At 47.2% G+C, this 17,429-nt stretch overlaps 1 protein-coding gene across 10 annotated transcripts in view; it reads right to left on the bottom strand.

The window, feature by feature from the left end:
- Positions 1–17,429, bottom strand: part of PPP3CB (protein phosphatase 3 catalytic subunit beta) — a 926,247-nt gene that overhangs the window by 71,436 nt on the left and 837,382 nt on the right. For all 10 annotated transcript variants that reach the window (XM_085603650.1, XM_085603649.1, XM_085603651.1 and 7 more), the window contains one exon: positions 17,206–17,303. In XM_085603650.1, the coding sequence (XP_085459776.1) occupies positions 17,206–17,303 (98 nt within the window). The remainder of the gene's footprint in view (positions 1–17,205; positions 17,304–17,429) is intronic.

Genomic DNA, 17,429 nt, shown 5'->3' on the forward strand with positions numbered 1-17,429 from the left:
TGCACCTAGGCCCACAAAATGGCAGTGCCCATGTCAGGTTGGACGGCTGCCTTTCGCCTGCCAGCCTGACATGCGCACTAGAGCCTACACCCCACCTGCACATTATTGGGAGTAGGGGGTTGATCAAAGGCTTTCAAGGCCGCAACCCCAGTCTCCTAATCAGTACTGAGTTTGCCTGTTCAAGCCAATCGCTGCTCTAATGCTGGGAACAGCATCTGGATTGGCTGAGACACGCTGCTAGGCCAATGTGCTCTTTGATTTAGTTTCTTTTGGAGGATTTGCTGTTGACCGTTGAATTGGGAGCTTTGGTACACCGCCTTTCACATGCCTATTTTCTGTGGGAAGAGAGCCCTGTCGGGACTTGTGCCAGTTAAATTCAAACACTCTGGGGTTTGTTTTCTCTTTAGGCATCAGATGTATTAGATGTCCAAATCCAGTACTGGTGTTGGGGGCTGCCGTGAGTCTCCGCAGGACTGGTAATGAACTTAATCCCGGTGGCAAGTGCAGTCCAAGTGGCTAATAGGCTGAAGTCCATTGCTAACTTTAACGTGGCGGGGGTCAGGCAAGCAGAGGAAAGTGCGAGCAGTGGGTAGTCCGCTCGAGTTAATTACCAGTGCACTGGTGAGCGGCAGAGAAGAGAGGAGAGTATGAGCTGCTGAGGACTGACAGCTCTGATTATTTAATTGCAAAGCCTGGAAGCAACGGCGAAAGGAGGATGGCAGAGAGTGAGCCAGAGACCCCCAGTACCACCGGAGAGTACGAAAGCAAATACTTATGAGTACAACGGGTGAGTCTGTCCCCCCCCCTGTACTGGAGGAACATGGAGGAAATCAGCGATTTTACCTCCCGGGAAAGCGATATCTGTATCATAACATATCCTAAATCAGGTATTGGTGTGCGTGTCTCTAATTGCTCAAATCAAAGCGAAGTGAATTGCTGTAGTTGCTATAGCGAAAGGCTTTCTTTCCTGGTTGTTGAAGTAGGCCTTGTGCCTTAACCTAGAAGTTACAGCTAGTCGCTTTGCTTTTAGTTCTATTGCTTTAAACAGTAGTGACCAGTCCTGCCAAATAAAACGCCTCTCGGCCCTCGTTAACACTTGTTTGTATTCGCACTCTCTGGCTGTTAGAGGAAAGAAAGGTTAAGTTAGCACTTACGCTTTATTGAGCCTGCATTGATATGCATGGAAGGTACTGCCTCTTTAATCCATATTGGTGCATTACTGCAGAAGCGGGACCCACTGGACATAACCCATAAAAGTTGTCACGTTATTTAATTACAGGTTTACTACTTGGACTCTGTTCTGGGGATGGACTGCTGTTTTGATGTCCACCAATCTCCTGTGTAAACGCTGATGAGCTCACTCCACACAGCACTTTCTAACAGGCTCCTGGATTTGAAGACACCTTGGTTCTCTTCATACTTCACCCGAGACAAGGCAGCTTCCGTGGAATAAGCTCCCGCTGGCAGCCGGCCTTAACGTCTAGAAAGCAATTGTGGGGAAAGTAAGCCGAAGTAGTGAAAGTGTGCCTTGTTCCCAGTACCAGAATGCTATGTTGGAGTGTATATTGCCGAGAGGGGTCTAAAGCAGGTAGGAGAGAAAGGTTGGGGCCAATCCCCATGGTCGTCACATGCTCACAATAGAGGATAAGATTATAAGCCAGCCGATGCTCAGCTTCGGAGCTAACATTGCCATTAAAAACATCCTGGCCACAAATCAGCCTGAAGGAACCCACCAGTATCATGTGGGTGTATCTCAAATAGTTATTTCTTGGCTGGCTCTAAAACACTAGTTCCGGATGTTTTTATTTGACTACCAATAAGGTTTACATGTCTGTCAAGTAAGTATAAGTAGTGATATAGGGCTTTTTATGCCACTTTTGATGAATACAGCACTTGTGCCAAGTCTCGCCTTTAACCAACACAATGCAAGCTGCTCTAAAGCAATACTATGTCACTACATTCGATCTAGGTTTTTCTTTGCATTACGGCACTTGTCGGTCTATTCATTCCAATATAAACCCAGGACTTCAAGTGCCAGAATGCAAAGAATAACTGTATTTGTGGAGCAACTCAGACTCATGAAATCAAAAAACTTAAGAGCTGATCGGCTCAAAGTATTTGCTTGTTTCTATAAAGCTTTATTTTCTTCATTTACTCTATGTAAACAACATTCCTTCAACTAGGCGCTGGGGGTAGGTGAGCTGAATGTGTCTGCTGCTATATACAGTGATGGAAAGTTCACAATTTCAAATCCCAAGAAGGCCAACTCAGCCTTATATCCTTCCAAGGTTAGTACAATTACATTTTGTAATAGTAACATCTTTTTATTTTCAGCACTTAGAACGGCGTGAGTATCGCATGATGCACTGTATAACACACATTACCATTATTATTTTATTCCTAATACATGGCAAGATATATATATATTTTTAAATAATTCCATGGTTCTCCCAAAATTTGCCTGCTAAACTTCTCAACTGTTAAAAAGAATGTCATGCGCCTGTCCACTTTTCAAGCCCAAAATTCAGCAGTTAAAGTTGTTCTCACTTATAAACCTTGTGTATTAGTGGCTCTAAATTGAACAGAAATATTCCATTTAAAAGACTTGTACATTGTTTATTCTATGGCGTAAAAAAACCCAGAACAATCACAACAGAACTTGGGAGAAGGTTGGTGTTCTAGCATAAGCATGTCAGGATGCTTGCAGTACTTTTAAGGCTGTTCTAACACTTGTACAGTAGCACAATACAATAATTGTTTCACTACACTGATGTGACTGCTGTTTTCTACAGATAACATGTGTCACTCCAAGTGTCACACATAAAGAATTAAGATGTCACACATAAGCACACAACAATCACGGAATGGTCACACAAGGAAGCTGACAACTTGGCAGCTATGACAGACGTCCTATGCCAACATGCTGTGCTGGTGAGGAGAAGTGTGACGTGTTCCCCGACTGAAGGATGTGTTTTTAAGTGCAACTCTTCAAGGCTACAGTTCACCCCAAAAAACGTGACGTGTTCTCTATCGTTGTTGCAGGCTGAACATGTGTATGAGATGTGCAGTTATAAAAACAAAATATGGATGAGCTGCACGTGCTGAGTGTTCTGACCTAACGTCTCAAGAACCGGTTTGTCAAAGACTAAGCTTAACTCGAAAACAATTCGTGTCAATATGTGGGTGGTAATGACCAGACGAGATTTGCATTCCTTACTGCCGGGAATATGTAATACCTTTTTATTTGTCATGGAATATTTTGTGATGATCGTATTAGTCTCTCGCTGAATAAATCCCCTCATAAGGTTTTCCCACTGTGGGTGACATGAATTCAGTGACAGGTTGTTGGGTGCATCTGCTTGTGTGTTAACAGTCTTATTGTCAGTTTGCATCTTACGTTATTTTATTTTGTGTGTGCTATGAAGCAGGACCACAAAGCATGTGCTGCATAATTATGGCAGTGGCGTTTTCTTTATTGGGGTGTGGGGTGTATGTCTGAGAGCATGTGTGTGAATTTGGCATCTGGGGGAGAATGGCCCTGCTAGGTGTTCTGTCTGCAGAGTCGCACTGGCCTAAGACTATAGGGCATCTGGCAGTGTCGGATGGATTGGTCCGAAGGTTCAGTTCAGTTTGTGGGATTTTATTTTTTGGGCTGTATTTTTTTTTTTGCAGAGTTTTATATAGCGCGAACTGGACCCGAATCGGGTATCAGAGCACCTTACATATTTGTACCTCCCCGACCTTCCCCGGTTCCGATGCTAGTGCACCGCCACCATTGTAATAGAGCTTGGGCTCTGGCCTGGAAGGCATGGCTCCATCGACTCTGGACGATGCCCCTCCATGTCAGAGTCAGGGATCAGAATGGTGGCGGTGCACTAGCATCGGAACCGGGGAAGGTCGGGGATGTACAAATGGTCCCAGTCCAGATGTATCCATGGATCAAAGGGTCTGACTGGTGCCAAGGTTAGAGCCGCCAGCGTGGAACCAGTAGGGGCCCCTCTTTAGCCTGTGGGCCCAGAGGCACGCTGGTGGGGGGGGAGACAGTCACTTAAATATGAGGCACATGGCCTCATAAAACTTTTGGAGTTGAGCAGGGGTCGCTCCGGTGCCCAGAACCTCGGAGAAGCAGACCCAGGTCAACGCAGAGCCAGGCCTCGAATGACAATACTCCCTCGTCTTGTTGGCCAACGAATGAGGTGAAGTCGAAGACTCCTTTGACTTCTTGCTCTTTTTCATGCAGTGGGACACACCTGAGTGACCCACCAACTTCGAGTGCAACAAAGATTTTGGGCTCCGCGACTGATCCTGGGACCATTCTCTCAACCAGGATTGAGACTGTCATGGCGTTGCACGTCAAGCCGCCAAGAGCTTGAGGGAATTCTCACTCAAAGAATTCAGATTCATCGCACAACAGTCAGCACAGTTCTTCAAGGCGTTGTCACGATCCAGGCACCAGAAGAAAACAAAGAGCTAGTCCATCACTGAATTAGATTGGTGACAGGCGCCACAGGGCTTGAAACCGGCCTTTCTAGAGGACATTCTTGCCACACAAAGAGAAGAACTTCTCAAAAAAACTTCAACAAAAGTTTTTAAAAAAAGCTAGTCAAAAAGTGACTTGGGGTAGCTCTCTCTCGATCCGCGCTAACCGGTGCGATGTCCGCACGCTGGGGTGGTGCCTATATGTGCACTGCGCATGTCACTTCTACCGCAGACGACACCACCTACTGGCGCACAAGGGTACTGTTCATGAAAAAAGTGTGGATCCAGTCTGAAGCCTGGGGATAATTTTAAGGTAAGGAATGTGCGGTTAGAAGCCTCTGTCAGATATTTTTTTTTAACACATTGAATTCTACAGGTTTTTATTTTGCCCAGGACTTCCCTAAACCGATAAAGTTCAGCAGGTTTGACCTGCTGAAACCTATCAGAAGAAAACCGGGAGACTGTGAAAATCAACAAACACCTTGTAACCCGATCACTTCAGAATTTAGGTCTTGACTTGTAATGAAGTACTATGTAGCCAACCCGGTCTTTCTCTTCATAAATAATCGCTATCAACTACATTTATACATAGAAGCAAAGAAGACCACAACCCCTAGAACGCACCCATGTGTTAAATGAAAGAAGAGGGCCAGGAACATGGTACTGAATGCAGATGGAGGAAATAAGCTACAAATAAACACACATTTGATGTCAGGAGTACAAAAATAATTATTTCACTATGTTTCACTAGCTTAGTGCCAATTCCTTCCAAGTGATTAATCACCGTGATAGCAGGAGAATCCTACTTTGAAAAGGGCATGTTACCATCAACCGGACAGGCACTGATATGAAATGCAAGCTCTGAAGAGCTCTCCGCCCAAATGTACTCCCACCAGAACCAGAGATTCTCCAATGAAAATAAGCAATTATGAACTACCATTTAAAAGAGAAAAGTGACATTCCTGGGCCACCGCCCCTACATATATCCGTTTTATCTAATCCCAAAGCAATTGTAAAGCTACCCCATGCACTTCTCGTATATTATGGGCAATCATTTGGCAGAAAAGCGCAAGCTTCATTATGTCAAACCCAAAAACGTTTATATGTGAAAGCCATGAGTAAAACTTTAAATTATGTATTTTTTTCCAACAACACATGAGAGTTGTGTTTTTCCTTATCAGGGGCTCAACGGCGAGCTAAATATGTAAACCATACCTGGAACGCACAGCTTAAAATACTGTATTTCTACAAACGATAAAACAACTTGTAATATACAAACTGTTCGTATTAGGCGGCAGAAGTGTTTCTATATATCCTTTGTAATGTAGCCGAACTCATGACATTGACACAATACAGTTACAAGAAATGCGTCCAATAGAATACACAACAGACACCAACGCACATAGAAACAAATAAAAACGAGCACAGTGGGATATGCCATTAAACACATTTGCATAAAAAGACAAATGTGTGGCTCCTGTGTAGTACCTGAGTTTTGTAATATATATAACCTATCAGTCCCTGCCAGGAGAAAGCCAAAAAGGCTTATAAAAATAAGCATAGTGTTGTGATAAGCCAGCACAAGAGATATATTACTCATGCGCTGGCCTCAGAACTTTAATGATGTACATTTGTATCCGTTGTCAAATATGAAAAATGCCGGTCTTTATGGTGTTATAGAGGGGATTAGGAACTATCACCTATACATTTAAAGGGTAGTGCAGGTAACCTACAGAGGCATGAGGAATCATGATGAGCAAAATTATGAGATCACAGAACCCTAAGGTGACTGGTGCTATCTGTTCTAATAGACAGTTTGAGAACATTTTAATAATTATCATAGGAGGGATATTGGCTACTCTCGGTCTGGGAATAACGGTTGTATGTTCATTACAGTCCTGACATATACAGTCCCACAGGCCTGTCCAAAACCCTAAGGAAGGGATGGCACAGTTGTGTGCTCCCAAGAATAGGCGAACAGGGTGGGGAGCACTAAACCAGTGGGTTCGATTCACAAAAAAATTAGAAATTTGAACCTGCTTGGTTTACATGCTCGGATGGGTGAATTCTAGGTCAGGACCGGAGGCTCATATTATGCCTTCTTCCTTTGCTTCATTTTTACAGCAGCAAATTTAAAATACAACCAAAAACTACTACTCCCATGAACACCCTGGCGTAGGACAAACAATTTCAGCACTGCCCATTATCCAGCCTCCACTTGGTCCCTCCTCAGTGCTTCCTCTTCCTTCGCTGCTCAGCAGCAAGATAAGCCACTTTTTCTTTCTCTCTCTGCTCTGCATGTGGGAGGTTTATGTATCTTCGATGGGCTATTGTTGATTCCATTTGTTGTTCTGCTTTTCTCTGCAGATTCCCTTGTCGCGGGACGCTTTTGCGTACCTTACGCGACGGTGCCATAATTGCGGGGTGGCCCTCCCGGCGCGTGGGGGCGCTGTGTTTTCCTTCCCGGGCGGCGCACGCCAGCACTGAGGATAGAGTGTTGAAGTCAGGTTGCCAGATTGGACTATTTCCCGCACAATTGGGCTACTTTTTCCCCAGGTGTGCGGGAAAAACCCATGCCTGGCGGGGGGCTACTTTTTGGGCTGGTTTTGAGACGTTGTGTGGGAAATACTGGCCTGGGGCGGGCGCCCACGCCCACCAGACGATCGCACATTCACAAAGCACTTAAAGCACAGCAGCACTCTATTAAAAAGCAATCATTCGTTCGCACCTGCGCGATGCACAGCAGCATCATTCATTTTTGCATGCCTCTCTGGCCTTCTGCCGGCCCTTGCCTAAACTGTCTTCGCGCCGCGCGGCGGCGCGGTCAAAGTTAGCCCCGCCCAGCGCCGCGGCCCAGCCCCAGCCAGCCCAGGCCAGGCCAGCAGTCAGAGCAAGAAGCATTATACCCCAGTGATTGAAGCCGACCCACCCCCCTACTAGGCCCCCCCTACCGAGGCAGCAGGTAGCATAGCAACTCAAACTTGAACAACGATTCCAAGCCGGTCAATGTTGCCGGTGCCAATGCCATTGGCTAAGTAGTTGACTTGACTACTATTGTTACAACTTACATTGTTGCTGGTGCTGCCTGTTGCCGTTGCCGGGCCTGTCACGTGCCACACACCACCAACTTAACTTGTCTGAGTGTTGCTTGTGTTCTTCTGCATAGCAGCACAGTGCACACACACTCTACGGACGTGACGTCAGCCCACCCCCACCACGCAGCGCAGGCTAAGCTGCAGGCACCACCTAACTTTACATACCCGTCCCCTCGACCCCTCGTGGTGTCCGTGGCAAATAATTAGCCAATGTGGGTGGTCTCCAGGGCCGTCATGTTGTAGCGTGCGAAAACGCTACCAATGACGGCCCTGGGAATTAATTTTAGGTCAGCCCCCGCGGTTGATATAATGCGGGGGCTGACGTGACGTGAGCTGAGCACGGTCTTTTCGGCGGCGGCGATTTGCATTGCATGCCATTGATGCTGATTGACTGCTGTTGATGAACTTCACTGTGACTTGACTCACTGAGCTGAGCTCGAGATTACGCATAGACTGAGCTGACTCTCTCTCGACTCTGACCCAGTCACCCCCCAACAGTACTACTTACTGTGCTGCAGTAGCGGTGTGCGCGCAGGGCCGCAGGCCGCAGGCCAGGCAGTAAAGACGTGAGAGAGTGAGAGTGAGACTGAGGAGGAGAGAGAAGTCACAGGAGACGAGCAACTAACTTCGCGACGACGTCGACGACCCGACCCGACTCCGAGAGCACTGCACTCATCATCATCATCAGCAGGCTCAGCCCCCCAGGCCCAGGCCCAGCCGCCCGGGCCCAGGCCCCGGCCCCAGGCCCACCTCGCTCCAGCTCAGCCTCCAGCCCCAGTCACTTCACTACTCCAGCCCAGCTCAGTCACTCCAGCGGCCCCCCCCCGTCACTGAGTCCAGCCCCAGTCACTCAGAGTCCAGCCAGCCCCGCCAGCGGCCAGGCCCAGTCACTGCCACCGTGCCTGCCCTGGTGCCAGCCTGCCAGCCAGCAGCGACGCGTACGTGTCCACTACTCTGCCAGCCACCCACGACCACTACCGCGTGACTCACCAGCGACCGCCGACCAGGTAAGTGACAGTGAGACTGACATCATGACTCACAGTCGTGTTTTAGCGGCGCGCTAGTGCGAAAGTCTTTTTTGGCGCCTCATCAATGACCTCTTTTTCAGCAGATACCATTGCTACCAACCTCCTTCATGTCTCTGTGTGTAGCCCCCTATCATATGCATTTCATTTGTTGTATAGCGCTATTCATATCCGTGTAGGGTGTCACACACAATATACAATGAATCCTACAAGTATGTCATTCAGTCTAGGGAATGTCACATAGTCAATGAGGATTACAAGGTGTAGGAATTAAATGTCATCCATACTGTTGGGCAGTATATTTTGAGAGGGTTTGGGCTGGGATTTAAAGCATACCCAGTGGTTGGGGGTTGGCTTTACTAATAAAAATGTATATCGGCCCAAACTCATTTGAGCAACATTAAAATAATGAAAGACTGGGGAATTTCTAACTATATAGTAACACAAAAAAAAGTTCTAATTATACCATCCATGTTTGTATGCAGCTCTTTGATGACAGTTCATAGGTCACTGTCCTATGTTAGGTTCGTAATTTCTGAACTGCAAGTAACACAAGAATCTCTGTGACAAAGGCAGTAACCCACTGAGCTATCCAAATAAAATACAGCCTATCTGCATTTCAAAACTACAAACGGGCAAAGGGCTGCTCTCCAGCAGGATCATTACTCACCAGTTCGCTGGACATTTTTTATTGTTGCCTTGTATCCATGGCCATGTTAATGATAAAAACAATTTAAATGAAGCATATGCAAAGTATGTGCCTTGCTGCTAACACCCTCCCACCATCTGTATATTGAATAGAATGTATATTTGTCATTAAAATTGGTTCTGATGTCGATTTGCGCTTAATTGGACACTTGCTAATTTGGGCTGGTTTTTGGGCTGGAACTGGTCTGATTGGGCTTGTTTTGGGCTTGTATTTCAGCTGCATTGGGCTTGGGACGGGTCTAAAAATCTGGCAACAAAGTGCTGCCCGGTGAGGAGTCTTGCCGATCCCCCAGTCTCCTGAGTGACGCCCGGTTCTGGGTCAGTACGGTCACTATTATTGCAACGCCCTGACAGGGATCTGTATTGGTTCTTGTTTTGTGATGCCCTGAGGGGTTGTATTGCCGGCTGAAGAGCCGCGGGGGCTTTTACTACAGGGTGTGAGTGTCCCCAGGGCTCTGCCCGTTTTATTGTGTGCCTTCGGCCACCTATATTGGTCTGGGCCCCCTCCCAGCTCATAATTTGTAAACGCTCAACAAGACCAGGACCACTACCGGGGGAAAGGGGGAGGGGGAGAAGGATCTGTCCAACCTGCCCTGGGGTGACGACTTTTATCAGGTGGTCGATGATTCCATATACAGGGCCATAAACAAGGCCATGGAACCTCCAGTACAGCGCCTCTCGTCGCGAATTGCACGGGAGTGCGCCAAATGGTTGAAACCCTCACTGGTCCCCCTCAAGCCCCTAAGGCAGTGCAGGATGAAGGACCCCCTCCGGCTAAGAAGCAGCGTAGTGATGGGGTGGATGCAGATGTTTTCACGTGCCTGAAACAGGCCTTTTTAGCGCAAACTCCGGCTCCGGTGCCTGTGGCCCCCCAGGATGATCCTCAGAGCCCTCCCCGCACAGTCACCCCAGATCCCCAAGACACTGGAGACCCCTGGGATAGGACGACGACGCAAGCCCTTCCGGGCCTTGGCTGCCCACCCCCTCTCCCGCCCCAAGTGGTATTTCAGACATGCTGGTTCCGGATGACATTATCCACCCTAGGTCTACGGACTGGGTCCCAGCGGACAAGGCTGCAAGTATGTGGCGAGTCGCCTTTGATAGCCGATGGAGAAGGAGCCTCGTAACCGCCTCCGGGCAGAGTGCCCTCGCCCATGCCTGGAAAATAAAGTCCCCCTCACTTCAGACATCGACCCTAAAATGGCAACCTTCCTTGCCAAGTTCGTCAAGGACCCTAAGAAGGGTATCAACAGGTCCTGGTGTTCGTGCCAGGACAAGCTCCTCGATGCCATTGGGCCGGTCACGAAAATCCTTGACATGGCCGAGGAGGCTAAGAAATCTGGTGCCCTGATCTCTCCTGAGGTCCTGTCTGGCAGGGCGCAACGGGCTATTGGGTTCCTAGGGAACGCTAATTGCGTGCTCTTCACGGAGAGACGCCGATCGTTGTTGATCAAAGTGGACCCCAAGGTAGGGGATATCGCTGCGGAGGCGGGAGCAGTTGCCCAGAGAGGTCTCTTCGGCGACCCATTCGTGAAGGAATTAAGTAAATTCGTGGCCACCTTAACGTCTTTGGATAAGGCCCAATCCAATATTCACAAGGTTTTGACCCCTCGGGTTTTCCAGGGGGCCGGTCGAGGCAGGGGATGCTCGTCCGGCTGTCAAAGCTATTAGAACCCTGACAGGGGGCAAGGCTCAGGACGTGGTCAAGATGGTTCCAGTTTCAACACCTTCTCCCCACCAGAGGACAGAAGTTCCGTGGTCGTGGAGGTTTCAAGGGACAAAGGTGAGTGTGCTGCCTTCGACATGCCTGAAAGTGGGAGGTCGTCTAGCACAATTCCTTCCAGCTTGGGTCTCTCTTACGAGCGACGCTTGGGTTCTGCAGACGGTTCAGGGCTTTCAGGTGGAGTTCCATGGCCGTCCTTGTCAGGTATCCCATCCTCGTCCCATTTCTTTCTCTCAGCGCGATGCAGAGCTGGTAAGCGAGGAGGTCTCGGCTCTTCTACAGAAAGGGTCAATCTGTCATTCAAAGGAGCATCCCCAAGGTTTCCTCAGCAATCTTTTCCTGGTCGACAAGCCCAATGGGGGTCGCAGGCCAGTGATCAACTTGAAGGAGTTCAACGAGTGGGTTGTTTATCGCCATTTTAAATTGGAAGGTATTCACCTTCTCAGAGATGTGTTGAGGCCTCGCAACGGGAGGGTCCAGCTGGATCTGAAGGTCGCGTACCTTACCGTCCCGATATTTCCCCCAAACCGCAGTTTTCTGCAGTTCGCTTGGGAAGGACAGGTGTTTGAGTTTACCGCTCTGCCTTTCGGACTTTCCTCAGCGCCCTGGTGCTTTACCAAGGTCCTCCATCCAGCAGTGGAGTCCCTTAGAGCTCAGGGCATTTGTATGATCGTCTAACTCAACAACATGCTGTTTAAGTCCCAATGTCCCAAGATCCTTTCCAGTCAGCTGCAGATAGCAGTCAACTTGCTACAAGGGCTGGGTTTTGTTATCAATGAGAGGAAATCTCTCCTTTCCCCAGTGCAGAGCGCGACGTTCCTGAGATTCATGATAGATTCCACCTCTTCAACGCTGAGCCTTCCGGCCCGGAAAATGGCGAAGATCAGGCACGAACTTCGCCAAACGTTAGCCAGATCACATACCTCGCTACGTCAGCTGGCCCGGCTAGTGGGGCTCCTCTTGTCCTCGATTCAGGCTATCTTTCTGGGCCCCCTACATTACTGCACGTTGCAGCGGCTCAAAGCGCACCATTTCCGGAGAGGGCTGACTTATTCACAGTCGTCCCTCTCACGGCAGAGGTGAAGGAGGAAATGACGTTGTGGCTTACCCACATGGAGACGTGGAATGGGCGTGCGATCTTCGGGTCCGTCCCAGACATTGTCATAGAGTCGGACGCCAGTCAAACTGGCTGGGGAGCCAGATGCGGAGATTTTTCCACCGGTGGTGCCTGGTCAGTACAAGAGCAGTTGTTGCACATCAACTGTCTCGAGTTACTGGTGGGTTCGTTCGCGGTGCAATGCTGGACGAAGGACAGGGTGCAGTCCTGTGTTCTCAAAATGTTCAACATTTCGGCAGTACGGTATATCAACCACCTGGGAGGCACCCGGTTCCGCGCTCTGGCGAATCTCGGCAAGGACTTTTGGAATTTTTGCCTGGGCAGTCAGGTGACCGTTACAGCGGAATATCTTCCAGGTCGAGTAAACGAGGTGGCGGACTGACACTCGTCATCTGCTGGATGCCAGCATTTGGAAACTGGACCTCCTTGTATTCTCCCAGTTAGTGGAGAGGTGGGGACCTTTCATAGTAGATCTTTTTGCATCATGGCAGGATCATCAGTTACCAAGGTTTTTTCAGTTGGAGGACAGATCCGTTAGCGGAGGCGACGGATGCGTTCCTTCAGGATTGGCAGCGGGAGCAGGGCTATGCGTTCCCTCCCTTTTCCACGATCACGCAAGTGTCCACTAATGTTCGCCGCCAGCAGGTAGAGGTGGTGTTAGTCACCCCACTTTGATGGTCTCAAGTGTGGTTTCCAGTTCTACTGGAACTTTCCTGGGATTCTCCAATCCGACTCCCCCACTTTTATCACATTCTTCTGGATCCAGACGTCAATGCCCACCACCTGGTGGTGGAGGGGTCGCTGCAGCTGATGGCCTGGCAGATCTCAGGCATCGCTGGTCGCTCCCGGGCCTTTCGGGACATGCTGAGTCCTTGCTATCTAAGGCTTGGGCAGACAGTACAACAAAGAGGTACCATTCCGCCTGGAACAGATGGCGCCGTTGGTGTTTGCAACCGGGTGTCGATCCCGTGGTTGCAGATGTGGTCCATATTCTCAATTTCTTGGCCAGTCGTGCGGAAGAAGGTTTGGCTTACCGGTCTATTAAAACTTTCTGCTCAGCGATATCAGGGGGTCATACCCCCATTCAGGAATCCCCAGTGGGGAAACACCTGTTCGTGTGCAGACTTCTGAGAGGCATTCGCCTTTCCCTTCCAACAGAACCGCGCTATTCCGCATTGTGGGACGTGAATTAAGTGTTGAAATTTTCTTTCCTGACAACCGAATAGGTTTTTGTCACGCAAGGAGCTCTCGGCTAAGTTAGTGACTCTCTTATGCCTGATTTCTTGCAGACGGGTGTCTGATGTACGAGTCCTTGACGTCTCAGCCAGAATCTTTTCCCCGGATGGGGTCTCTTTCACGGTAAGTAGAAGAACTAAATGTCATACCGGGGTGAACTCTTACCCGGCATTTCGATAATCTTCAAAGCTTTGTGTGATGCAATGCCTCCGGGCCTATGAAAAGTTGACTGAGGAAGGCTGCCCTCCGGGTGAAAGACTTCCTTATTGCAGTCCGAAAGCCATAAAAGGCAGTTTCTTCACCAACTATAGCCAGATGGGTGCGTTGGGTGATGCAGGAGGCGGAGATTGACACCAGGATGTTTGGTGCCCAGCGTGAGGTGCTAAGGCCTCTAAAGCGTTTCCACTCGGGGCACGTTTAGAAGATCTGATGCGTGTGGCCGACTGGTCCTCGGATTCGACCTTTAAAAGGTTCTACTTTAAGCCAGTGTTGGAGGTTGCTCAACTGGTAGTGGATAAGCTTTGAACCAGCATAATCTGAACCTCCGGTCCCAACATAGAATAGGAATTTGCCTAGCTCTAGTTCAGGTAAGCTCCAATTCTATTAAGGACACGGAGGTGAGGATTATCTAAGCGGACCCTCCCCGTTCTGGAGTAAGTACTGCTCTTTGGGATTTATTGAAATGTTGATCATTATATTGTTTGAAGTTATGGTCATAAATTGCATAGAACTTTCCATGGCTCCGCAATGTCTCTTCAGCGTTGCCTCTGTTGCCTGATGTTTTGGACTTGGTTCTGACACTGCCTGTTTTTGCAGGGAACGATGGGTCCAAGCAGAATGCGTGACGTTCTAAAAGCGGCTGTTCGCTCGAAGGAAGAGGAAGCACTGAGGGGGGACCAAGTGGAGGCTGGATAATGGACAGTGCTTAAGGACTATTGTGAAATTGTTTGTCCTACTCCCGGGTGTTCATGAGAGTAGTAGTTTTTGGTTGTATTTAAAATTTGCTGCTGTAGAAATAAAAGAAAAGAAGAAGGCATAATCCTCGCCTCCGTGTCCTTAATAGAATTGTAAGTTACCTGTACTAGACCTAGGCAAATTCCCATTCCTCATCCAATTATGAAAAGGACTTTCTGCATGTAAACCTGTGTATAAATTACAATTGTACCTGGATACAGGTATTCATAGTGGTGCCACCGATTCCCTCCACCTTTTATATTCTAAAGGGAAAGTATGTGTGGCTGTGACGAAACCCCTTTTCTTAGCCCCAATAATTTGGAAAGAGTTAAAATAATCCCACACAAAAAAACTGCTCCTGTCTGGCGTAAATCTCCTACTATTACCAGGATCAGAATGAGTCAGAAACAAGTTGTGTTTCAAGACTCTGTAGGTGTTCTCAAACCTTCCAGGCCATAGCCTCACTGGAAGGCCCACAACGCAATCCCGGAATAGGATTAATCCATGTGCAATATTAAAGCATCCTCAAGTAACGGGACCTATGGATATACCCATTTATAAGTACACAATGAACATGCACATGCAAATGGCTTAGTGAATTGGTCCAAATGACTGAAGGTCAGCGGAATTTGCTTCCTCACTCCAACAATACCTGGTCCAGCCTCGCTTTTTGCTCTTGCCTCTGCTCTCACTTCTTGCTCACTCTTCCCCTACGATCTTCCCATCCATTGCTTAACATTGGCAAGCAGTCCGGACAAATGTAGTGGATTGAAAGCGGAACTGGTTGAATCGGGAGCACGAAATGGGCAGCTGCCCCTGACAATTTAGCCTCTATGTGGCTCACCTGGATGTCACAACGCTATCCAAGTGTCTTAGGCTGAGTACAGCTGATTCAACCACCAACGATGGTATGGGCAACTTTGTAGGTGCCTGAAACAGGCATATTGACCATTTAGCAACTTCCCCCGACAATGGTGAGAGTTAGTGAGCTGCCAGAGAACGCAACCTAACCATGGAAAGAGTGCAGCACGGGATTGCGCTTGCGTCTCCTGCAAATGAAATTGAAAAATGGGCTAAGATGTAACCCCAGGTACACAGCAGAGCCAAGGGCAATCCCATCTTCAATGTGCAAGTTCTTGATGAGGGGAGATAAAAGCCTCTAATAGCAGATGGTGGCAAGACTGGGTAGGTATTTCAAAATTTCACTACTTCTGGTAATCACGAACTTTGTAAAACCTAAATTCAAATCAAGATGTGGGCCCCCAAGAGCGCATACCAATTCCATTCAAAGATGAAAACTGTGAATGCTCATGCATCCACAGCGGCTATTTTTTAATGGGATTAGGAAAAAAATGCTTTCACAGAAGGGTGCCATTGATGTGCGTGTGCCCACGGTGGCCATCTTTGAATGGGATTGGTAAAAATAAAATGCTTTCAAATATAGCCGCCGTGGATGTGCATGCATCTGTGAATGTCATCTTTGAATGCATTTTATGTTCTTTGTACAAATTCCATTTAAAGATGGCCACGACAAATATAGGCATATTTTTGGTGGCCACGTACCAAAAAACAAAAATCATTGTTAAAACCAATATATTCGAGGCCATCTATTAGCCTTGCCAAAGATTGTTTTATTCCAGATGCATTATGACGATAGAACTCAGAGAAATAAGAAAATAAACTGTCCGTTTATAGGGAGATTAGAAACTCGCACTTACATTAAAATATATAGTGCACGAAAAAAATAACTATAACATTGGTTCAGATAGCAACCTTCAAGCACAGCAAAATTAGACATGATTTCTCTCGACCTGTGCAAAAAGCGGCCTTCTTTAAAATGCATGTGTTTCAATTTAAATTAGGAACTGAAACGGCAATCTCATTAGGATAAAATGTATTTGGAATGTTTTTTGGGTTTTTTTGCATTACGCACGTTCGCTACTGGCAAGGCCTCAAGTTAACCTCACAATAAAAATCGTTAACATCCGATATATTTAGGAATTTACAAGATGGAGAGAGAGAAGACTCCGTATTCGGCGATGCGTGGGTAATAGCTGATTGTTCAGTTGACCAAGTTAAAAAAAAGTCCTCACATACCTATCAGATATCTATGGTCTATTAAAGTCGCACTTTTTTGGGACTTGTTTTCTTGCCAACTGCTGTTCATCTAAACATCCATCGCACAGACAAAGTGCTAAAACAAACTGAGCACACCTCACAAACTGGGTTGTAGCTACTTTAACAACAAAAGACAGACATCAGTGTCTGGGAAAGTGGTTTAATTTTAACATACTAATACAGACAGACAGCTATTTCTAAAAAGACACATTAAAAACAGCTACAACTACAGAGGAAATAAACAAGTGTTTATAAAAATAACTTAGGGATGCTAAACTGTACATAAAACGTTTGTGTATTGTTTACTATGATACATAGAAAAGGATAATTAAAAGTGTCATAAATACATAGACAGAAAAGCAGGCGGTCCATTTCACTAAACTCAAATGTGTTCGAAAACGTGTTTAATTCACATACCTTCGCATACGGAACCGAGGGATGAACCATGATTACCAATGACTGGTTATTATGCTGCAACCCAAAATGAACCCACTTATTCTTTTATGAAGGTATGCATTGTTTGGAAAAGATGCAATGTATGCAGAGTGGATTTAATTTTCTATCCAGTTTGGTTCTACACCCAAACAGGGTGAATATTTTCCAATGCCAAACTGAAGCATGTTTACATTACACTGAGGCAATGACTGAAAAGGGTTAAACCCTCCCAGCATGTCTTAGGTGCAGCGCTAAACAAAGAATGATATATGCCGCAGTCCATCTGAGGCACAACAAGTTGCATAGCATTATTACCACTTTGCAGAGTCTGTCGTCCTCCAGCCAGCACTCCACTAGGTAACATTCCAGTAGGAGTTAAGCCTTTGAGTGTTAGCACACTTTCACTCTCCTCCCTAGAAAGAAAGAAAAAACAAAACAACTTGAATCTTTTGCAGATACATAAAATACATAGGGCATATGAATGCGAAAGAGTGAACGTTTTAAACTCTCATTTTGAACCGCATCAAGGAACTGTCATA

Source organism: Triturus cristatus, chromosome 1_2 (genome assembly GCF_964204655.1).
Source record: "Triturus cristatus chromosome 1_2, aTriCri1.1, whole genome shotgun sequence".
In the NCBI taxonomy this organism is placed as follows: domain Eukaryota; kingdom Metazoa; phylum Chordata; class Amphibia; order Caudata; family Salamandridae; genus Triturus; species Triturus cristatus.